This window comes from Notechis scutatus, chromosome 1 (genome assembly GCF_049901735.1).
Source record: "Notechis scutatus isolate UNSWTSFEM ecotype Mainland chromosome 1, rNotScu1.2, whole genome shotgun sequence".
Lineage (NCBI taxonomy): Eukaryota > Metazoa > Chordata > Lepidosauria > Squamata > Elapidae > Notechis > Notechis scutatus.
The window spans coordinates 143,164,831-143,189,927 of NC_142009.1; the positions used below are offsets into that span (position 1 = coordinate 143,164,831).

General features: G+C 42.0%; 2 protein-coding genes across 7 annotated transcripts in view; both read left to right on the forward strand.

The window, feature by feature from the left end:
* Nucleotides 1-25,097, forward strand: part of KLHL29 (kelch like family member 29) — a 445,820-nt gene that overhangs the window by 212,528 nt on the left and 208,195 nt on the right. The window lies entirely within an intron of this gene.
* Nucleotides 10,245-15,530, forward strand: LOC148133027 (lamina-associated polypeptide 2, isoforms alpha/zeta-like). The gene is made up of 2 exons (XM_087954940.1): nucleotides 10,245-11,617; nucleotides 15,515-15,530. The coding sequence occupies exons 1-2, from the start codon at nucleotides 10,632-10,634 to the stop codon at nucleotides 15,528-15,530; spliced, it is 1,002 nt and encodes a 333-aa protein (XP_087811066.1). The 5' UTR covers nucleotides 10,245-10,631.

The window sequence follows — 25,097 nt, forward strand, 5'->3', positions numbered from 1 at the left end:
CGTCGGATAGGTGGGCCCCTGCGCAGGGCCAGCTCCACCCGCTTATCCTCAGGTTTCAAGGCCTCAGGGCCTCACTAGGTGTAGAGGAGGAAGCTAGACCCACAATAGGGTCATCGACCTCTGGAATGTTCAGGAGGCTGGACAGTGCCGAATCGAGATTAAAGAACCTCTTGTCTTGGCTAGAGGGTGTGGGAGGGGTCCCTGTGGAGGATAGTTGCTTCGCTACCAGATCTACGAATATGGGGGGAAGGGATGACCTCAGCTTCAACCACTGGTTGGGTGAAATGGAATCTTCTGGGCCCTCTGGGATGGGGGAGGTCAGCAGGGGCCTGGGAAAGAAGGCCCGAGACATTCTTGGCCTTAAGAAGGAGGGACTTGAACATGTGTGGTTTGAAGAGCCCCCAAAGGAGGGTTGGTCAGTCGAAGTGCCCTCGTCCTCGGACATCTCCCCTCCATGATGTCAGTCTCTAAGGGAGGTTCACTGTAGCGGGAGGATCCCATCTGGGAATCCTCCTCCTCGAAATCCCTAAAGTCCCCTTCCTCCTCAACCTGGGCCCCAACCGGAGGAGGGCTGTCCCTCTGAGAGAGTACCTGAGCAACCGGGGGACCGGTTGTGGAAGGGATCTGATAGACAAGGAGTCGTGCTCGGAGACTCGAGGAGAAAGCCTGATCTGGACATGTGCTGTAGTTCCTCTATAACACTCTGGCGGATGGCTGATTCCATCCAAGCCCTGATGTGAGGTGGCACCTCAGATGTAGAAGGTTGCCCTGGCGCAGACCAGCAGCCGTGGGTGTAAAAGTGGTTTCGGTGTCAGACTCATCGTGGGACCGGGGTCGGAGACCCTGGGGCGAACTGCGCCTAGGTAGGGAAGAAAGGCCTGGGGGAGAGGTTGAATAGAGGTAGGGGGTGGAGGAGGAGGTAGAGACGGTTCAGAGCGGGACTCCCTTGAACGCCTGTCGAACTCTTTTTCTAACGCCTTGTGGCGCCTTAAGGCGTCACGTTGAGAGGCCTTGGAAGGTTCCTTGTCCTTTCTAGAGCCCTTAGGTTCCTTGTCCTGCCTGCGCAAATAGTGGGACTTTGCCTTGGCCTTCAATGAAGGACGTTTAGAGGAATTGTCGTCTGCCATATTGAACAATAGAGATTAATAAGGGCGGTTGGCTCGCCCAGATCAGGCCTGGATAAGGCCGGGTGAGGAAGAGGCTGGCCCGCTCCCCCTTTGGAATTTTACTTGTACAGAGATAACAGAAATATATATATATATATTTAGCTATGTAATCCTGTTTTGTTCCTTTCTGTAGTGCTTTTTATATTCTTTATATCAGCTGAATATACAGGTACTCCGATATATACAATATCTTAAGAGAAAAATTGCTGTACCAAAAAAAATATTTCTTTTTGTTATTATTCCTTTTGAATTTGGATCAAATATAAATTCTATTATAGTTATTTCCTTGGATGTATATCTCTCAGTGCCGAATCAGCTCGAATAACGCCTGAGGCCTAGAGTTGAATAGGAGGCCTCTGGCAGCCAGCCTCCAGACAACAGAAGAAAAACCGGAGGGGGGAGGCTGCAACTTCGCCCGAAAAGGGCTGCGGGAGGCCAACAAGCACTAACCAAGACTAGCCAGGCAGTTCGATGGGCAGCTAGGCTTTAACCCTAGGCCTGGAGATTTAATTCACCGCAGCTGAATATTAAATAAAAAGAAACTTTCAGCGCCCGGCCACGGGTGGAGCCAAAATGGCGTCCGCGAGCTGAACTGCCTGGGCGCCTTCGAGACGGAAAGAAAAGGAAGGCTTGGCCGGTCAGCTCGGCGCTCCTAAAGCCCTAGGGGCGATAGCCCTCCCGGTTGGCGTTTAGGGTGGGGAATCCAGCGGAGGAGCGCGTGCCACAGGCAACAGCGCAGGCAGCGACACGATCTGATAAGGGTGGGGGCGTCGCGCTGAAGGCGCTGCGAGCCCGCACCGCCCTGAGGACAGGGAAGAAATTTCCCTTGAGTCCTGACCCTTTGCGCAGGAGGAGGAAGGAAGCAAACCTTATTAGGACGGAGGATTCAATGAAACAGCCAAGGAGCTCTTTGAAACGCAGCCTGATTCTTCGAGGCTGAGCAAAAGACTGGGAGACGCTGCGCGATGCCACGTGGGAGGGGCGGAGCGTTTCCTCGCCTAAAGCTCAGCCTGAAAGAAGAGGACTCAGAAGCACATCCCACAGTCTGGATGCTCCGAGCGGCTCGAGGGAGAATTATGATTTCCCACATTTGACATATAGATTGGTTCATAAAGAGTTGTGGTGACAATATTTTATAGGGACAATTTTTCAATAACTATGTGAAAATTTCCACCAGGCAGAGGGAATTTGGCTCAATGAATTATAGGCAGACTGGTTAATACACACTTCTTGATAAAAGCAGATTAGAAGGAACAATGAAATTACTCATACTGATTTATGTTAAATAACTTTTTAATAAAGTTTTAATAATGTAATCTAGAGAAGATGAGAGGAAAGAAAATGTTATGGGCTTTAAAATGCAGTACCTGTATTGTAGGACCTTTGGTCCCATAACGGTACAGTCTTCAGTCATCAATTTTTGTTGTCACAAATCACTGATTGCCTTCCTGTGTTGCAATCGGGCTATTTATTTGTTCCCACATTTATTTGTTTATTTTATTCAAAACATTTATATAACATCTTATATCAAACTTTGGGTGGCTCCCAATTAATAATTAAAGGAGCAATAATAAAATAAAATAAAATAATACATATACATATGCATATATATATGTATGGCATTGAGCTTTGTTCGGGTATTTTCCCACGTCATTGTAGTTGTGCTTTTAAAGTTGTAGCAACGTTTCGGCAGAATCTCATCTGCCATCATCAGGCTTCTGTATAGTGTTCATCTGTTCATCTATATATATTAAAATCACAAACATTAAAAATCTGGCACAAAAGTTAAGCTTCCACATGCCTTGTTAAAGTCCTTATTAAATCTTCTTGTCTACCTCAATTTCCCAATCTTTGTGGGGGGGGGGGGAGCCAGGTCTTTAGTGTTTTTGGGAAGGCAAGTTTTTGGGTAGAGGCCTATTCTAAATTGGTTCAAGAAATTCAGCAGATGCTGGTAGGTTGATTGCTTTTCTGAAGAGAAGAAACATTTAAAGTGAAAGTGTTACACTATTTGCTTTTGTATTTTTTATGTTTGTGTTTTTTATTTATTTTTTATTACTGCCATGGTGAGCAATGGGTGCTAGATCTGAAGATTGTTTGAATGTTTGAAAGCATGTTAATGTGAATGAAGTATCTTTACCTGAAGCAAAATAAAAGCCACATTCCATGTATCTTTGCGGTCATGCCCAGACCCAGCATTTATGCTGGGAAAGCCTCATGGCTGTGCGGAGACACACAGACACACAGTAGCTAGCGGACAACAAAGTTTTGCAAACATTTTGCTTCCTGAAAAACTTTCAGTGATTATGATAGACCCCTTCAAACTGAACACAAATATAATTTGAGAATGGTATATCACATAGGAACCTTGAGAAATATAGAATTAATTTTAATGCCTCACGGAGTGAATAACTTGCTTCCCAGATTTGTGAGTGCTCCATAACTGGAGGTTATCAAAATTAGACCGAACAACCATTTGACCAAGGAGATATAAGGTCTCCTTCCACAAGCAGCTGTTGAACTAGGAGACCTCTAAGGTTCCTTCCAGTCCTATATTTCTGTGTTCCATGTTCTATTTAATTGCATAATGTTTCTAACATGCTACATGAGTTCAAAGGGCTATAAGTATTTTGCTGTGATTATTTTTTTGTACCAACAATAGTCAGCCAACGTTGATGGATTCCAATTGTTCTGATACCATTTTTCCATTGTGGCAATATCTTAGTGTAACATTTTACCATGTTCATCACTGACTGCACCTAGATTTTCAGAAAAGAAATCCAAGGGTGAATGCAGAAAATGAATCTTAAATGACATGGTCTTATATACTGTAAGAAGTTTGTCAACCAGCTGAATATAGTTTGATGCTCTTTAGTTTCCAAGAAAATTCTCCATGACATTCTTGAATGCTTTCCAGGTGATTTTCTCTAGCCCTGTTAACATAGCCATCCCCAACCTTTCCAGCTCTGAGGATCGGTGGCAGGGAGAGAAAGGATGGTTTTGCATGTGCAACCGCTATTTGCACAAATGGAGCTTAGCACACCACTTACACAGTCTGATTCCTAACAGGGTACGGACCAGGGATTGAGAACTCCTGCAGTAACAGATCTTCAAGCCTCTTGTCATTGATGACATATCTGATCTGTGACCCAACAAAACATGCTTCCTTAATCTTTGCATCAGTTATTCTTAGAAACATCTATCTCAAATAATGAAAACTTTACCTTCCTTGTTCACAACTTTCACAACTTTCTTATGGTGAAGTGGAAGCAAAAATATCTTTGTGCCTTGGTATCGCTGAGCTAAATTCCAAGCAGCAGAGCCACTACTTTTAGATCCCCAAAGAAATTCCAGCTGTATTTGGTGTACTGAATGTCCTCCAACAACAGCTCCATATTTTTGTATGTTTCTTTCATATGTGCAATATAGCCAGCAAGTTCTGAAGGATGCATATTGTCATTATATGAAAACAGAAGATTTCTGTAAAATAGTATGCGATAGATTAAATTACAGGTTATTTTGTGATTAGTAACCAGAAATCTTTAAAAACATAGACATTCTTTTCATTAAAAATGTTATATTTATATTAAGATCTACTGGGTTTAATATTATTTGTACACTATTCAAAAAAGAAATATTCTACAAATACATCCATTTTAATTTTGAATACAGTCATTATTGAAAATATAACACATGCAAAAAAAGTTCTTTCAGGGTCCTTCATAATTTTTTAAAAGGAAAAAGGGTCCCAAATTTAAAAAATAGTTTAAGCAACATTGCTATAGAGCAGGGGTGTCAAACTGGCAGCCCGTGGGCTGAATGCATCACACGGGCCACACCCACCCCAGCTCCACAAAGGGAGGGCATGTTGTAATAAGTCACGTGATTGCAATGTGACACTGTGGGTTTGACACCCGTTCTGTAAACATCACCAGAGAGGCAAAATAATCAAGCATTTGTGCTGGAGAAATAAAGTTTAGTGTTGAGTACATTTATAGAAAGATATTGTGTGATGGTGGTTGTCATTTGGTATAGTGGGTTTAGTTGTTCTAGTCTAGATCATTTAAAAGCAAGTCAGATTTGAAAATTCCAAACAAGGGTGTTTCTCTATAAAACGTTTTAATTAAGTAGTTTGTAGAAATTAGAATTCTAATTTCTACACAGTTTAAACTGGCCTAGAGGCAAAAATCAGTAGATTAGTGATATCTTCTTTTCAACAGACATATGCAGAGAAAAGCAGTATCTTTTCTGATAGTGGGATGATACATGAAATGCATATCAGCTCTCTCTACAGAAGCTGCATTCAAAGTACATGTTAGTCAGCCAATATATTGCGTTCATTAACTCTTCACATCAATATGCAAGAGAGAAATGGAAAGAGAAACGTAGTCCGCCCCATCACCACCATCTTTCACCTTGTTCAGTGGGAATGTTTCATATTAGGATTCCCTTAGAGTTGGCTATATGGCTCATTTCTTTATTATTTTATCTCAAGTGAAGAAAGTGCTTTTTACTACTTTAGACAGTCCACTTACGTTTTCCTCTCCTTTTTGCATCACTCTATACACACTCCATCGATTTAATATTATATGATTGTGTAGTTCCCTTACAGAGAAGAGAGGATGAGATGGGGCTTGATTCATATCCTGCACGAAGAAATAAATTTTAAAGGAAAAGAAGTGCTGCATTGTATCACATCATTAAGCAATTTGCAGAGAGTACCTAAATCTGGGGTGCCCAACCTGAAGTCGGTAGGTATCATTGTGCCCACAACCCCCTTCCTTTGCATCAACCACACCCTTCCCTGTTCCATTTTTACAATGTTTAAAAATAGATGTCTATTTCCAAGAATGCCCTTGTATTTCACACAGGCCCTATTGTTTGTGCAAAATAAATAAGATGTTGACTGCAGACCCCTGTTTGGTTGACAGATGTAACCATCTGCCAAGAACAACAAGAAAGGCATGCTTGAGGTTGACATATCCCAGGGGGCACGCAAGATGGTGCTTCTGGTGAACTATTGTTAGATGTAAGCAACCAGAACCACTAATGAATAATCTCAAGCAGAAGCTTTATTGTTAGTCCCCTGTGTTACAGGAATCTTGCCAGACTGGCTGAATTTGCTTGGGAAACAGTCAGACAAGGCTTCAGAGATTCTGGGGGAGGTCAGGCCTGAGCTACTTTCTGCAGTGCAAGGACTCTTAAGCTTGGTCCCCTCTTAATATTTCCCTCCAGTCTAGCTGGAGATTCCACCAGGCGGATGTTTTGTGAGCGTAGCAAGCCTTTTGTGGAAGAACCATCTCTTCCCCCATTTTATTTGCATGCCCACAGCTTGCAAAATTCCAGTGCAAAATATATCTGATTCATATTAATAGGTAACGGGGCCTTGTTTTAGAAAACCATTCTGCCGTCTGTTTTAAACGGAAGTTAGAGTTGTTGCTGGAAGTGAGGCTGGAAAGAATGAGCTTCCCTTGTCCCAGAGTAAAGCTCAGCATTTCCCAATAAACAAAAGACAAGGCCAAATAGAATAGACTCTGGAAGGAATTTCTGATTCAAGGAATTGGTACAAGGCTAATGTAAATAAGAACCTAGGGCCCTGGGGTTTTCTGGACAAGGGTTACCTGGCTAGATGTAAGCAGGATCTAAGTAAGGGCATAGTTAAGATTGCACCATTAATTCTTTATTGGGAGGGCTGTTTTAAAGAATGGTTTTCAGGCATGGGGGTCTTTGGTATTCATTGTATCATCTGAGTGGTTGGAACTAAAATCTTGGCCCAAATGCTTAGGGAAATTTTGCAGAGGCTTAGTGGACATTTTGCCCCTTAGATTCTTCCCTTCCCCCTTGGGAAATAGCAATCAATTTAGGGGATGTCTCAGTGTTTTTTAAGAATACAATTGATGCCTTAGTCATTTACATGGATTACAATTAGAGTATCAAAATTCAAAAGCCAGGACTGGAGTACTTTGGCAAGAAGAATGTTAGGATTCGGCAGTGAGGGTGGGATGAGGGAGTTGCAAATGGGCTCCTAAGGGTCATATAAAGTCCAGAGGTATATATTCCTCACACTTATCTTTAGTGAGTGGTAATGTGACATTTACCAGGTTCCATTGGAAGCAGCCCTTTTCTTCATCTCAATCTACTGAACATTATGTAACAACATCAATAATTTCCTTTTGGGTGATGCTAAACGTGGTTAACTTTGAGCAGAGTATGAAATCAAATCCCAGTTTCAAACTATCAAAGGTGAGTACTAAATTTAATATGATTGTCAGTCATCATTATGGTTAATTCTGGGAAAGGAGGGCTGAATTTGGATGCTGGGTAAGAAAGGAGTAGCCAAGTTGGAAAAATAGGAATTTCTACCATATGCTCATGGTAGATTATTAGTTACACTGAAGAATATCATAGAGCAGATACTGGATTTCATTTGGTACTGCTAAATCAAACCATTAGATTACTCTAACTTGTATTCTGGGGTGCTGAGTCTTTAACTCTCATTACACTATCTACATCACCTACAGAAAAGATATCTGGATCCTATTCCTCTTGGCACATTTCTCAGTGGTGGGTAGAGTAACTTCAGGGCTGGGATTCTATAGGTTTGCAACTATTCGCTAGAACCAGTTGTTAACATTCTAAGCAGTTCGGAGAACCGGTTGTTAGAAGAAATTACTGGCCTAATCCTGTAAGGAAGGCAGGAAGGAAACATTCTGGTGTTGCTTACAGAAACTGCCTCTCCATTAACCCTTATTACATTCTTGGCAGGACTAGACTTCCTGACTCAGGAACTTCTCTGGAGTTTTTTCCCCCTCCTTTGCTGGTACTTTGCTTGTGTGGAGTGACCATTCAAAGTTACATGACTTATGACCATTTTTCACACTTACGGCTCTTTGCAGCATCCCCACAGTCATGAGAGGCCAGGTGAGGAGATGCGTGCCTCGATGTGAGTGATGTTGAGTTGGCCACGCCCAGCCAGACACATGACCACCAAGCCACACCCACCAACTAAGCCATGCCCACAGAACTGGTTCCTAAAAATTTGAATCCCACCCCTGAGTAACTTCTAAGCTTTGCTTTATACAAGCTGCTGATGATCAGCAAAAATCATAAACATATAGTATCAGTTCTCTTTGAACTTCAGGGATGACAGTAATTGCAGTTTTGTCTTGAAAAGCAAGACTCTCCTTTTAGCAAGTCAAGTGTTTTAAGTAGCTCAGACTTCCTCCATTGATCATTTATTTTCCTTTCAACGTTCATATCCTTGACAAAATTAGAATGACAGTCACTTAAAAGCATAGCAAAAATGATGATAGGTCCAAGTACTACTATTGATTTTTAATACCTTTGCCAATCAAATCCTGATTTCAAATTAACCAAATTGAATAATAAATTTGACATGATCAACATTAGGATTCGTTCTGGGAAATGAGTTTGTATTTCTATTTATCCATATTTGTTTCATTAGAAATATTCTTTTTTAAGTCCTTTCAAATTATTGCTTTGCTGAAACTTCAGGAGTTTTTTAAATCCAAAGATCACATTTAATTGTTTTTTTTTCCTTTCTCAGTGGTGTAAAGTATATTGGCTGTGATTATTACTAAAGTTAGTCATATGGTTTTACATTCTGTAAGCCGCCTTGAGTCACCATGGGCAAATAGGCGGCAATATAAATGCAATAAATAAATAATCAGCCAGGAGTTCAGACTAGATTTAGCATTTTTAGATACCTATCAAGTACTTCCCAAAGAACTGAGTAGGCAAATGTTGTGTTCTCCCATGAGCTGTTCAGAGCATCCAGAAGTGGGGAGGTGCTTCAGTCTCTTCTGGAAAGGCTGGGCTTAAAACTCTGGGACGCTCCTCCTCCTCCACGGGACACCTCCCCAGTGTCCCCCAGTTTTAGCTCAGCCTTCGTGGTAAGAGGTTGCGCACTCCCTGACTGGAACGGTTTTCTGATTCAGCTAGTCAAAATTCAGGTTTGCTCTTGGGTTAATTCGGCTTGTAAATTTCCCCCCAATTAATTTGGCGATTTCAAGGCTTGTGGCTCTATTAGGTCATCCCCCCGACCAGTTTGAGAGCAGTTCTTTGTGGCTGGCGGAGCCTGCCACTCCGCAGGCAGCCTGAGACAGCCGCTTCAGGCAATTAGCTTATCTAATCCCCCGATCATCTTATCTCTGCGACCTTGGCGGAATGCTCACAGCTGCGGTTCACTTCTCCTTGCCGTTTCGACTGACAGGATCATTTATCTGACAATTTAGAGAGTCAGCAGCAGCGGCTCGTTAAACTGCTCAGGCAATTAACATAGGAGATTCTGCCTTCCCGCCATTTTCAACGGCTGGCTTCAAGTTCGTGCCTAAATATCACAGGCGCCATTCCCCACTGGTTTCCCTTCTTGGGGACCGGGGCAAGTACCTTCCCACTCCACTTCCCTGACATTATTTCTCTTTTATCTTGCTGGCGTTGGATAAGCAGGCTAGTCCTTAAACAGGAATTTTTTTCTTTTTGCAATTGCTTTTGGATCATTACATTGGAGTGAAGCCGCAAGTGCCATTTCAAACAGCGGGACATTTTTGACCAGAAAGGATCCATCCAGGTCCTGTATAGCTGGTTTCCCTTGTTGGGGACCAGGGATCCAGAATATTTCTTGCTTGGAGTGCTTGGGGGTTTGCCTTGTTGGGGACCCTTAGATACTGTTTCCCATATACACAGTTTTACATGTAGATATAGGCACGTGTGTGTGTGTGTGTGTGTGTGTGTGTGTGTGTGTGTGTGTGTATGTATGTATGTGTGTATGTATAGACTTACACTCCTGGAGAAGGGTTCTACTTTCAACCACAGGGGTAGGCATCACCCCTAAGTACAAATAATAACAATAACAACAATAATAACAGCAATAATGATAGTAATAATAATAGTAATAATAATATTTTTTTTAAAAAAAGATAAAGTCAGAGGCACAAGAATCAGTCCTCCACAATGAAAGGTGACAACGTCTTCCGCTCCAAGACAAATAAGTCCCGAGATAAGTCAGTGGGCCCCAAAAAGGCCTCTAAGACGGCGGATATGGATGCCCATAGACGGCACCAAGCCTTGGAAAGGCAGTTGCAGAAACGGGCCAGGGAGGCGGACAAGATGGCTATGACACAACAATCGGATCAGGGCCCAAGTACATTGTTGGGGCCCTTGGACTTATCTACCCAGCCCAGACAGGCTATTTCTGGACAGCCTCCCATAGGCATACCTCCTCCAATGAGCACTGCCCGGCGAATCCCAGAGGCAACCTTCACCCCTACGGCCGCCGGTTTAAGACAGGAGGAGGGATTACCTGAGACTATTCCCATCGAAATGAGGCAATGGATGGAGATGGCCATACAAAAGGACATTGCGGCTGGAGTTCAGCAATCCATCCAGACCAGACATTTTTCGGCTACTTCGGAAGCGGGATCCCTGTCTGCTTGATCCTTTGCACATATGGGACATCATCAAACTCAGGTATTCCCCAATATTCCTGACTTACCAGTCCAGGGTCTTCGGGAGGAGGTGGAATTAGATGACCAGGATGTTCCCATGGAGGTGGGGTCGATCCATCAGATGGACTTGGGGTTGTCAGAGGCTGACCCACTAGAACAAGGAATGTCGGATGATGAAGGCCTCATTCCGGACCAACCTACCTTTTCTGGTCTTTTTCGTCTGCACCTCTTTAAATCTTTACTGTTCAAAGCAAAGAACACCGCTAAACTAGGCACATCAAGCCCTCATCCATTGTCAACAGGGTCTCAGGACGAATCCGAGGACCTAATATTCTCACAACCGGCTAATAAGGCAGAAACTATTCCTGTCCCTCGTATGTTTGCTGAATTAGTACAAAATCAATGGGCATCAGCAGCATCCTGCCCAGCCCCAACAGGGTACGATAAACGATATTATAATTTGGCACCAGAGTTTACAAATTTTCTCCAAACGCCGGAGGTTGATGAGCCCATTGTGACACTGGCCTCTTCAACCTTTCCCAAAGAGGCCGAGGAAGCCCTGAGACCGGAGGAAAAGAGAGCAGAGTTGACACTCCGTAGGGCGCATGTTTCTGACGCCTGGGCCATTAAGGCAGCTACAGCTGTATCCTTTTTTACACAGTCCTCCCTACGATGGATTTTCCACTTGAGGGATATATTGCCAGCGTCAAATGTTAGAGCCCACCAGGACATTGCTAAGATTATTGCAGTGGCAGAATTCTCCGCCGACGCCACATTTAATGCAGTCAAATTCTCGTCTAGGGCCATAGCATCTCACGTATCAGCACGGAGACTGCTATGGCTCAGACATTGGCAGGCGGATACCAAGCATAAATGCAAGCTGGCATCAGCCCCAATATCGGGGGATAAATTATTTGGCAGTGTCTTGGAGCCCCTGCTTATTGAGAATAGAAACAAGAAAAAAGTGCTTCTCCCTCTTTTTCGGAGGTCTGAAAACAGAATGCCCCAGTTGATTCGAAGGGGTTCCTTTTGGCCCTACTATCAAGGCCCATACGTTCCCAGATTGCAGAGAACATCAGGCTACAGACCCAGTTTTAGACAGGATAGGTCGGAATCTTCCGATAGGGGTCAGCGGGGAGGCCAAAACAGAAGAAACCCCAGAGGTACCGGAGGCCGATTTTTTTCGTCACCCCAAGTGAGTCCTTGACAGCAGCTCCCATTGGAGGGCGGCTAAAATTGTTTGCTAATCAATGGGATAGTTCCACCGCTGATGCGTGGGTCAGGGACACTGTTAGGTTTGGTTTGGCGCTAGAGTTTCAATCCTCCCCTCCGAACTTTTTCATTAGGAGCCCTAGGTCCACGGACCCCATTAAGAGAGCGTTGATGCAGGAGGCTATCAATCATCTTCTGCATATTCGGGCCATTAGAGAGGTCCCATCTGAACAACGGGGTCAAGGCTGTTACTCTCTATTGCTTGTGGTCCCAAAGGGTTCGGGGGCTGGAGGGCAATTCTGGACCTCAAACGTCTGAACAGATCATTGGTTTATCGAAAATTCAAGATGACTACTCTGCAGTCCATTCTGCTCAGCATCAGAGAGAACGATGTCCTGACCTCTATAGATCTGACAGAGGCTTATCTCATATACCAATTAGACCTGCTCACTACAAATATCTTATATTTTGCTACTGTGATCGGCACTACAAATATATTGCCCTACCATTCGGTCTGGCTTCGGCCCCTAGGACTTTTACCAAGGTCCTAGCAGCTTTGGCTGACTCCCTCAGGATCAAATCTATTCGTTTACAATTTTATCTGGGTGATATTTTAATTTGTCATCTTCCAGACATCAAGCAAATTTGGATACCAAGATTACTCTGGAGACCCTTCAAGGTCACGGCTTTTCCATAAATTGGGATAAAAGCCATTTGATCTCTTCAACTAGGTTAGTTCATTTAGGGGCAGTGATAGATACCATGGAGGGCAAGGTTTTTCTCTCTTAGGACAGGTTGAATAGTATCCAGTCTTTGGCCAGAGAGATCAGAGCATTAAAGAGGGTTTCTCTGGCAGTTCTGGCTCAACTGTTAGGGAAACTGATTTCTTGTATTTCCATTGTGCCTTGAGCTCGATTCCATTCTAGAGATCTGCAATGGTTCCTGCTACCTTTCCAGCGATCCGGAAGAGCCACTTCCAACGTCCGGATAAAGGTACCGCACAATGTTCTCCGATCGCTCCGCTGGTGGTCGGAAAACACGATAAACAAGGGGTGTCCTTTCAAGGAACCTTACAGGGCAACGATCACAACCGATGCCACCCTGGTAGGATGGGGGGCTCACTTCCAATCCCACACTGCACAGGGAAGTTAAGACTATTTCCGAACAATCACAAAGCATCAACCTGTTGGAGCTGCGAGCAGTTCATCAGGCGTTACGCAGTTTTCTACCCCTTTTCCAATCACACCATGTTCTGGTCTTGACAGACAATATCACAACCAAGGCCCACGTAAACAGGGGGATACCCACTCTAAACTTCTGATGCTGGAGACGACCAGGTTGTTCAAGTGGGCCGAGGCCAATCTGTTTTCGCTCAAGGCAGAGCACATAGCAGGGGCCTTAAACACACAAGTGGACTGGCTCAGCAGGGCCACGATAGATCAGACAGAGTGGCGCCTACACCTGTCTTTCTTCCAGGAAGCAGTGCGGAGGTTTGGGCAACCGGTGATCGATCTATTTGCCTCTCCCCTCAACGCCCAATTGCCCTGGTATATTTCAAGGTACCCGACTCGGGGCGGAGGCCGTCAACGCCCTGCAATATCAGTGGCCTCCCGGACTTCTATATGCATTTCCTCCACTCCCTGTAATACCCAGGTTGATCCAGAAGTTATTGGAGGAACGAGCGGAATTGATATTGGTCGCCCCTTACTGGCCTAGGTGAACGTGGTTTGTGGACTTACAGGACCTGTCAAGAGAACAACCTTGGAAAATTCCACCATCGAGGGTTTCCCTCTCGCAAGGGCCAGTACTTCACCCGGACCCACAATGACTCAGCCTAGCTGTATGGAGGTTGAGCGGAGCCATTTAAGGACCCAACAGATTTCAGAGGATGCCATTGCCACCATACAAGCATCCAGATGGTCCTCAACAAATCGTATATACGAGGCCACGTGGTCCGCTTTCTGTCGCTGGTGCGGGGGGTCTAAGATCGACCCAACGGCCCCATCAATAGGACAATTATTGGACTTTTTACAGGAGGGGTTGACCAAGGGCCTATCTCCAAATACTTTACACAGACAGGTGGCTGCCTTAGCTTCGGTGATATCCTGGGGTGACCTTCGTTCCATAGCATACCATCCACATGTCCACAGCTTTCTTAAGGGTGCTGCAAACTTACGACCTCCTGTAATTCACCTCTATCCCACTTGGGAGCTCAACAAGGTGTTAACCGCACTTACAATTGGCCCGTTCGAGCCTTTAAGAACTGCTAGTCTCAAATTCCTGACATATAAGGAGGTCTTCTTAATTGCGACCACATCAGCAAGGAGGATTTCTGAATTGGCAACATTGTCGATGAGAAAGGACCTGTGCGTGTTTCATGCGGACAGAGTGGTTCTCAGATTGGATCCATCATTCACCCCTAAAGTAAATTCAGTCTTCCACAGAGTGTAGGAGTTGGTGCTTCCAAATTTTTGTCCGAAACCATCTCATAGACTGGAGCATCAATGGCATCGACTTGACGTTCGAAGGGCGTTAAGCATCTATCTCGACCGCACGGCGGCATTTCGAAAATCTGAGGCTCTATTCCTATCCTTCAACCCATCCATTTTAGAACACAAGGTGTCGTCGACGACAATTGGTAGATGGTTGAGAGCCACCATAGCTAAAAGTTACTGAGATGCCAGTCCATCTCAGTTCCTAAGGGCATTACAGCCCACTCAACAAGGAGTGCGGCAGCATCAGCAGCATGGGCTGATGGGCTTCCATAGACGAAATTTGCAGAGCGGCAACTTGGGCTTCACCATCGCCCTTTGTCAGAAATTATAAAATTGATGTCTATGCCTCAGCGGATGCTTCATTTGGCAGAAGAGTCCTGCAGAGGGTCCACAGAGTTTAAGAGTGGTTTTGATCCAGACGGAGTCCCTCCCTAAGGACAGGCCAAGCTTTGGTATGTCCCACTTCTGGATGCTCTGAACAGCTCATTGGAGAAAGGGCATTGATATTTACCTGATACGCCTGTTCTCTGTGAGCTGTGAAGAGCATCCAGCCCCACCCATTTCTTTCCGTCTGGTGGGGTTCCGTTCCAGTCAGGGATCTAGATTAGGTGAGTTCCAGACTTTGGCACTCAGTCTTCGTAAAACTGGGGGATGCTGGGGAGGTGTCTCGTGGAGGAGGAGGAGCGTCCCGGAGTTTTAAGCCCAGCCTTTCCAGAAGAGACTGAAGCATCTCCCCACTTCTGGATGCTCTTCACAGCTCACAGAGAATGGGCGTATCAAGTAAATACCAATGCCCTTTTGATGGTGTTAAAGGTATTGTTGCAGGATATAAACTATTCCAACTAAAGCTGCATTTTGCAATTGACTTAAAGGGATTTTGTCAATGCCAATGGTGTTCAAGTGGTACTCCAGATCAGTGGTGGGATTCAAAAAATTTTCTACCGGTTCTGTGGGCGTGGCTTGGTGGGCGTGGCAGGGTAAGGATACTGTAAACTCTCCAGTCAGATGTGGGATTTGCCTGTTCTCCAAACTACTAAAAAATTCTGCTACCAGTTCTCCAGAATTGGTCAGAACCTGCTGAATACCACCTCTGCTCCAGATCTTTTGGGATTGCATTTGCAGGTCTTTTATTTTGTGATTTTCTCCAATTCTTTCCCTTCTCCTCTGTTGTTTCCAGGTATGACAATATCTAGACCTTTTTGTCTTTCTTATCATCAATTATTGAGTGTCAGGTGGGGTGTGGGAGGTACTTTTCTGTTTGAATTCTAAAATCTCAGAGCCCCTTAGCTTCTTCATTTTCTATTACTTTGTCTATTTTGTAATCCCATCAGTTAATTATTGTGATGTTTTGCTTTTTGGGGAGGCGGGGTAGACCAGTTTTCAAACCTTTTCATACCTTTCTTTCTTTTACTCTTAGTTATTGAGAAAGAAAAATTGTGATTAGCCATCATTGCAAAAACATTTTACATTTTTTTGCTCATGATGTAAACATACAGAAAAGATAACATTTACATAAATTTAAATTAATTACATTTATATTTAAGACTCTTTTTAATTGGTTGTTTATTCTGTCAAAAAGACATGGTGCTGATGTGCATGGATCATGAAAATGATCAATTGCAAATTATTCTTTATTCTTTGAAGTCCAACTTCATCAGACCAGTCTTCTATAGTCCAGTATCTTGTCTTTCACATTGTCATTTTGAAGCCTACCAGCAGAATGTAATAATGATGTTCCTCATTAGCAGTGTTTATGCATTTACTTGCTGAATGGCCATAGACCAAAAGAATCAACTTCAGTGAACTTGTACAATAGTTGAAGCAAGGCAAAAACAAAGAAGTTAACAGTCTGTAGCATGCAGCAAGGGCCAATATGATGTGAATTATATAAATTCACATCATATTGGCCCCACAATATATGAATTAAAGCCAAAAGAGACTGAAAATATGGGTAGCAAACCAGGGGTACAATTCAACCAGTGTAACAACTGGTTCGGTGAGCGTGCAGAGCATTTGCTTACGACCTTCTCCAGCAATCCCTGTGTGTTAAACAGCTGACACACAGCAATCCGCTGTGCCACGTGAATCAGCTGAGCTTGGAAAACAGTATATAAAGCACAGCGTAGAGCCCGGCCCGGCAGGTGGGCCCAACAGCTGATCCTCAGAGCTACCAGTTCGCCCAAACCGCCAGAACCGGTAGAATTCCACCTCTGTAGCAAGCCTTATCCATAGATAAATGGAAGATAGTGGAGCAGAGCAGTCAACAGATATCAAAGTGAGTGGAATATAAAACTAAACCCAGATATAGCTATTTCTAGAGCCAAATTGTAGAACAAATCTATCCCTTTTTTTGTAACCATTGCCTCAGCATTGGGGTGAAATATGCACGTGGTGAAGCAGTGGTGGGGAATCTTGGCAGCAGAGAACTTTCCCAAGAGGAGGCAGTACATTTCTTCAGAAAGAAGTATACATTGTTTTACTGAGTAGATTGATAGATTTTTATGTAAATGGCTTGTTCATATTATTATGAAAAAGCAAAAAGTTGTGATTGATGCCTTATTTTACTGCAATAGACTCAGAAGTCAATGCTTCTTTTTCTTTTATTTTCTTTCTTTTCTTATCCTTCCTCACTTCTCTTCCCCCTCTTCCTCCCCACTACTTTTCTATTTACTTTTGTATTTTCTATCTTACAATATTTTATAACTCAATAATAAAAAGTTTTTTTTTTAAAGAAAAGTCTAAATTAACATAGTGTGCAGTCCCAAGCTGGAGGAAGACGGGGAAAGGAGTAGACATTTTAGAATCTTTCAGGATATATTTATTAGGGTAGAGAGTTATAGTTTTTGTTTAGCAAGATTCTGTCCATTAGGTGTAAACAAACAACGGATTGAACTCAGTTGGATTTCACTATTTGAGACTGGATCTGACTATGATGATCTTACAACAGTTGATCTGTGGTAGATGGGAAGACTTTACTAAGTGATTCAATGAGTTCAATATGCAGCTGTGTTATATGAAGAAGTCTGATTATATGCGCACCTATCGGGGAGAGGCAATCCTGACATGGAATATTGTTATGTTTGCCTATAGTCACTATTGCATGTTGGCAAGCTCAAAGTAACAAAGTTAGATTATTTTATATATACAGTATTTTTGGATATGTTGGCTAAGGACTCTCCATTTGCATTAACTGGATTCATAAAAGTGTATTAAGTAGAAAGGGTAGGACACAATGAATAAAGTCCAAATCTATTTGCTTTTGAAGAAAGAGTTTTCACTATTCCAAAGTATAAGAAAGGCCAAAGACTCAGCACACAATATTTGCTTTAACCAGAATTTAACTCTGCAAACTCTTAGATGGACCTCAAAAAACAAAAACAAGTTCCAGTCACAAGGAAGTGCATTTGTAGTTCATCAAGATATAGAGAATGGCCTTTGAACAATTGGGTTGAATTATTACCAGGGTAAATGTGTCCTTGTACACAGAGATGTGTACCATTAGCAGCAAAATTAAGATCTTAACTAATTTCATTGCAGCATGGACATAATTATTGCCCCTAGCAGTATTGAGAAGTATATTTTTCTAACACAGGTGCAGTATATTGCCACCATGGTTTCCATTGGTACCCTTGAATTTTATACATTTATTTCCCTATAAAATTTTCTTCAGACCAGTCTCAAGTCTTGGCAACTTAATGGATATATTGTAATGGGAAGAAGAATTAATCTTGCAGACAGGGGGAAAAAAAGCCTCTACCAACACAAAAGTCAGATAAACAAAATCTGAGTCCAGGGCAGAGCTGTAACCCGAGAAACATTTAGACAAAACAAAACTCTCCCTAGTTGTCATAAAGATAAAGGGAGGGAGAGGGGAAATATGCTCATACTTGCAAGATTCTGTTACCATAACCAGTAAAAAAAATGTATGACCTTGATTTCCTAGTCAAGTCTGCCTTGAAGGGCTAGTGTACATATATCTAGTTTTCTTGGCAATAGTATATAAGTTGTTAGTTATCTTTCCTCTATGAACAGTGGGCTTAACAGCCTGGTTCCTGGCTTTATCTGGCTGTATACAATTAGGAAAAATTGGGATCAAGCTTGTGTGGCAAGTCTTTACACTTCTTAAAATACTGCTCCTTGATAGGTTAGTTCACACATCACATTTATTTAGGCTTATAATTAAAAATTCTTATCTGCCCAGTGGCTCTTTCTGCAAGCAATGTGGCTAGCTTGTGTGATTTATTTAGAATTAACTAATCTATGGCATTGAACTGTGGGGCTCAGATTATTATTTCTATCAAGAAAAACTAGAGGGTATAAACTAAGAGAAGTGAGAGCTACATTTTCTAGGTAGCACCAGTTAGAAATAGCCTCTTCATTGTGTTTGAATGGGGGTGTGTGTGTGTTTAAGTTTAAAGTGTAATAACCACACTACTTATGAGAGGAGCCAGCAGGCCTCTTCAACATTGATTATGCAAATAACTACATCTGTAGTGGAAAGGGTTTCCTAACCTATACACTAGGGTTATTTGTGATGCCATTGCTTTGTGTTCTGTGTTTTTTTATTTATGATTCTTTCAAGTCAGCCTTGACTCTTGGTGATTGCCTGTGTCCTGGCAGTTTTCTTGGCAAGATTTTTGGAAGCAGTTTGCCTTTGCCCCTTCCCAGGACTGAGAGAAAGTAACTGACTGTCTCAAGGTTACCCAGCTGGCTTTGGGCCTCAATTGGGACTAGAGCTCATACTTTCTCCCAGTTTCTAGTCCACTGCCTTTAACCTCTATATCAAATTGGGGTTCATCTATTTATGCATGATGTAAACATTATTGATTATTCTTTTGTTTTGTCTCTCTCTCTCTCTCTGTGTGTGTGTATGTGTGTGTTTAAAAAAATGGATATTGTTCCTTAATTCCTGCTTTGTTTTTCTTTGCCTCCCAGAGTCTTAATTATTTTGACAGTTTACAAAGATTACACGTAAATAAAGTAATCTGCTAGCAAAATACTTTGTTCTGCTAATTCCTATTTACCAAGTTCCTAAACTAAATGTACCTGAGAAGAAAGTTCTTTAATTTTCTCCTGCCATTCTGTGTCCTGCTGTTTTATACTCAACAGTTGTTGGCTTTCTTTTGGGATGCTGTTCCTCCAGGCAGTTTTTGAGGCTCAAAAAGAAACAGAAAAGTCCAAACCTTTCTTTTAAAGGAATTTGTACAAACCTCTCTTTGATGCATAACAGATCTTGGATTAAAATCAATGCAAAAGTTACATCAGAAGAAAATAATTATCAATATTGTGTACAACCTCTAAATTTTCTAAAACAAAGCTGCTTTCAAGTTTTTCACATGTTAAAACACAAGGGGAGAGCTTTGACCTGATTCTCTGGGGATATTCTTTTAGAAAATGTTGTTTCTTTGATTCCCCCCCCCCCACCTGTCAAGATTTCATGTCATGCTCTTCTTAAACAATTTCTTTAAAGCATCTAGAAATAAAGTTGAAAATACAACAAAACAGGTCACAAAAACAGGCTAGGCTCTAAGCTATGCAAATAAACAGTAAGATAAAACAGTTTTTGAGAAACCTTACTTCACTCTGGGAGAGGGTGAAGGAAGATGTTATACACAGTATTTGTTAAGTACAAGAGTTTAAATTTTATCTCTTAAATGTTGGGGTAGAGGATTTTTTCCCCTTATACTGCGAAACACGCACCCCCAATTTGTAATCTGAAATGGTACAACCCCCCCCCCCTTTTTTTTACTACAGTATGTGATCTATTGTGTGCTATCTCCAAAGCTGAACTGCTGGGCAGATAGATAAATATAAATGGAATAAAGAACACACAGCAAGAGAAACTTAGTCTTGGTAGACATTTCAGAAAAGTTTTGCAAAGTTTATTTTCTACACCTAACAAAAAATTACTTTTCCTTATATTCGGTTTCTCACTATTTGTTTGCTGTGAAAAAAAACACCTCTTTACAAAGTTTCAAAGGTGGAAAATGAAAAGTTTCTTAATCTTTAATATCAGAAGGGTTCATCACCAAGATCTAGTTGAAGAAGCAGTTCCTAGCTATTTGCAGCTAAGTGATAAATGTTTGTTGGTTCACCTCTCTCATTCATTGTTTCCTATATTTTCTTATTTCCTTTCCTATCTATGCATTACTTTACCACTTAGTAAAATGAACACATCTTTTTCTATCTTCTACTTTCCAAACTGTTTAGAAGTCTCATCCAGACATTGCAGATAAACTGAAAGATACCGAGCTTTTCATTGCCAGATTTTCCTGACAAATAAATAACATGTGATCCTTCAGAAGTTGATGTACCTATTTATTTTGTCATAGTACAATGAATGGCTGACTTGATCTTAATCGCATGTGTTGGTTTGTTCAAGTGATGAGATGGGAAAACCTTTGTACCAAATACAAAAATTACACAGCTGCTGATCTCAAACATGAGTATTTATGGCACATGTCTAGTATAACCGAAATGATATTGGTATATCTAGAGTGTGCTGGTCTTTATGTTTGAATTAACCCTAGATACATATAAAAATGGTTATATATTTTTGTCTCTGTGTTATCTGCTCAAATTTTTCTCTTTTAAACTTTTTAAATCAAGTTTTGTTGGACTGATTATTTAAGCAGAATGCTACAGAATTCCATTCTTACAAGCTCACAAATAACTATGGCAGCACAGCATATGTGTTGTGCATTTTACAAATATTTTTGGCCTATGAAATACATCCCCATGATGATTTTATTACACTTACGGCAAAGTTTTTTAAGCTCATACCTGCTTGTGGCTGTTTTCTTAGTGGACTTCTTGATAAAGATTTTTACAATAATTATTTCACAATGTGAGAAGAAGAGAGCTGATAGTTGTTTTTATTGCACTGGAATGCTGTCATACATGATTCCACAGGGCCAAAGGTTGATCTATTGGTTTAGATGGAACCATATTGGAAACTCTGAAACTGGCACTGAGATAGGTTACGGTGATGGACAAAGATAAAAACAGATTTCTCTGTTACTGGCAGGTGCTGATTGGAATGGACCTCATCTTATCTTTAGCTGACAGCATTGCAGTTTAGTTCTTTTGAAGTGACAGCAACAGTGGGGGCGAACTTGCAATCTGGCCTTGTGATTTGGGAAGGAAGCTGCAGCCAAAAAAGAACATTCAGTTCATGTGCAGTTTCCATTACAAGTAGAATGCTTCTAGAGAGACAAGGTGGTCAGATGGAAGTCTGTTTACTATCCATTCCTTATGCAAGATTCCTTATATTTACAAATATATCTTCAATTCCTTATATTTACAAATAAATATATAAATATAATATTGAATATAATATATTCAATTCCTTATATTTACAAATATATCTTCCATAAACAGAATGAGAGACAATTTTCCAAGTAGTGTATTGTTTTTACTGTATGTTACTTTCTTATATCAGGTGGAAATATCAAAAGAACATCTACATCTGCTTTATTAACTACAGATAAGGCTTCACATATGTTGATCATGTCAAGCTGTAGAATGTCCTACAACAGTGGTCACCAACATCCGCAAAAAAAATTTGGTGGTCCGCAGGAAAATGTCACCCCCAAAGCAATTAATCCAGGCTGTGCAGGAACACAAGGCTGTGCCACCCACATGGCCCATGGGAACATAAGGCTTGCGTCGCTTGCATTGTGAACAACAAGAGGTAGTGAGGGAAGGGGGGAAAGGGCGGAGGGGGGAACTTGCCCCATGTGCCCCAAGCACCTTGCCTGGCCACAGGGCTGTTTCTTTCCACCTCTTTCTTTTGCTTTTGACTGCATGCAAGGAAAGCAGCAGAAATCTTTCTCTCCCCCAAACTCCGCCAGAAGTGAATCTTTGGGACCCTGCAAGGCATCCTGCTCCAAGAGGAATTTTCCTGCAGACTCTGCTGCTTCTGCTTTTACTGCAGAGACCCTGGGAAAATCCCCCCCAAAAATGCAGGAAAATCCCCCATCCTGTTTTCCTACCGATCGATCGTTCTTTATTTGAGATCGCAGGATACCATCTCTCTCTCTCTCCCCCCCCAACTAAGAATGGAGCTGAAAAGTAGGTTAGTGAAGGAATGTGGAGGGGGTGGGGGGGTGAGGGACCTCTGTGTGTGTGTGTTTGAGAGAGAGAGAGAGAGAGAGAGAACATCACCACCAGCCCTCCAAGTTTAGATTGGATCTCTCGCTCTTTCTCTTTTCCCCAACAGCAGTGGTGGAGCTTCAGTGCTTGGCCAGCAGGGAGCCAGACAAGGCCGCAAAAAAAGCAGCCCGGAGGTCAGGCGAGGTGTGTGGGGAAAAAAGTAGGACACTCCTCGAAAAGATGGCCTAGCCATTTTTTCAGGAGTCAAAAGAAAATAAGGCCCTGTCTTATTTTCTAAGAAACACGGTAGAAGGTAAGACCAATGGTGGGGGAGGAAAATCCACCCCAGGGTGGCTTGCTGACATTGGTGGGAAAGTTGGTCTCATATTCCAGAGCTGAGGTAGTTACAGGACTGGCCCTTTGTTCATCCAGGAGCAGCTCCGGGATGACCAAAGGGCCAGTCTTGTGACTACTGAAGCTCTGGAATATGGGACCGACCTTCCCACCAACGTCAGCAAGCCACCATCAGTCAAAATTCATATTAGTGGTCTGCGCGATTTAAAATGAGTTTGCTGGTCCCTGAGGTCCAAAAGGTTGGCAACCCTTGTCCTAGAAAACCTTGGGATGCCAACATAGGTGATCAAGTTGATGCAGTCACTGAATACAAATCAGGAGCACCATATGGAGAATTGATCGGTTTAAGATAAAGAGAGGAGCCTTATAAGGTTGCATTCTTTCGTTTTTTTAAAAATTCAACTTGTATGTTTAAGTGATCATGAAGAAGTTAGAACTTGAAGAATCAAAAATCAGAATTAAGGTTGGATTTTCAAAATGCTGACAATACAACTCCCCACTTCGAAATCAAAGAAGGCCTAAAACATCTGTTCAGAAGAATTAAAGAAGAACGCAAGAATGTTGGCCTCTCGCTGAATGTCAAAAAGAGTAAGCTTATGACCCCTGCATGAACCAAGTATGAAAAGGCAACAACATCACCCTCACAACTAAATGCACATTAGTTCATACTATCGTGTTTTCCATAGCTACCTAAACTTGGACTATGAAAAAAGTAGCAGAACAATTTATTCATTTGAGCTGTCGTGTTGGAGAAGGCTCCTGCATATTCCTTGGACAGCAGAGATGACAAGCAAGTACTGGAGTATATAAAGCCAGACACATCACTGGAAGGCAAAATCACCAAGTTATTACTTATTTCAGCCATGTCACACGATCATACTCATTCCAGCTATTTATCTTAGAATGTTTATATAGCTGCCTACTCACTCACAGTGACTCTAGGTGGCTTACAAACAGTAAAAACACAGAATAGAAAATAAAAATAAAAAATATTAACCCACCCACCCACCCTCGCAACAGCACATGATTAAATAAGCCATTTGATGAGCTCCATTGCACTCTGGCATCCCCAGGCCCGCTCGCACAACCACATCTTTAGGGCCTTCTGAAAGTTTGTCAACGTGAGGACCAGCCTAATTTCTGCAGGGATGATGTCCCAAAGGAGAGGAGCCACCATGGAGAAGGCCCTTCTTGGGGCCCATCAGATGTACCTCCTTAGAGGTTGGGACCCACATCATTCCTTCCCCCCTTGCTCTAGTGGGTCGGGTGGATGTGACCAGCAAGAGACAGCCCCTCAGACAACCCGGTCCCAATCCATGAAGGGTTTTAAAGGTGACAACCAGTTATGCTTGGAATGGTCAGCTGTAAAAGAAAACGAGACTGTCATAAAACTTAGTGGTTAGACATTTTCAAAGTTAACACCAACCAGAGCATAAAAACAACTGAAGGAAGCTGTACAAGATCAGAAATTGTGGAGAGAGATATTCCGTAGAATCTCTGGGAATCGGACAGGATTGAAAGAATATCAACATCATTATCTTCCTGTAAAATAATTAAATCATTGTGTATATCACATAAACATTTATTGGGTAAAACCAAAAATATAGCAATCAAACAGAACAGCAGTGACAAAACTGTCCCAAATTGCTGAAATATAAACATTTCAGAGATGTGAGAAAAGAACTAGTGAAGAAAAATATTTGATACACCCTGAGTTTCAATTTAAGAAAGAAAAAAGCAGAAATAATGCCAAAAATTGAATGCTAGCCATTATACCGAATGCTACAAATCACTATGTTAATGAAATAAGCTTTACTCTTAACTTAACATTAGATTATGAACTAATTTTATCAGGATGCTGGGAGTTTATTAATAATTTTTATTAGGTATGAGACAGAAAGGATAAATCAAAATTTTAGGTGAATTTTAGGCATCGCTTCTGTCCACTCTAATGTCTAAGCAAGTCCACTGTTTGAAGATCAAAATCTAGTTGTAAAACATTAAATAGAATAATTTAATTATCATTAAAATCAAAACTTTGAGGGTTAACACAAAGAGCAATTATCTTAGATCTCCCATTTGTTATGCATTCACTGGTTACACACAGAAGTTGAAAGGAACATGGAGAAAAAGAGAGTGCTGATTTTTATCTCAATAAATGATCAAGTGAACAATAGGAATATTTCTTCTGGTTGGGAGAGGTGCTTTAGGAAAGGTTCCCTTGTATGTGAATGGGATACTTTATTTCTCCTTGAAACAGGCTTCTTGGTTTCAAGGTAAAACTCCAAACATAACCTACTGCCATCACTAAT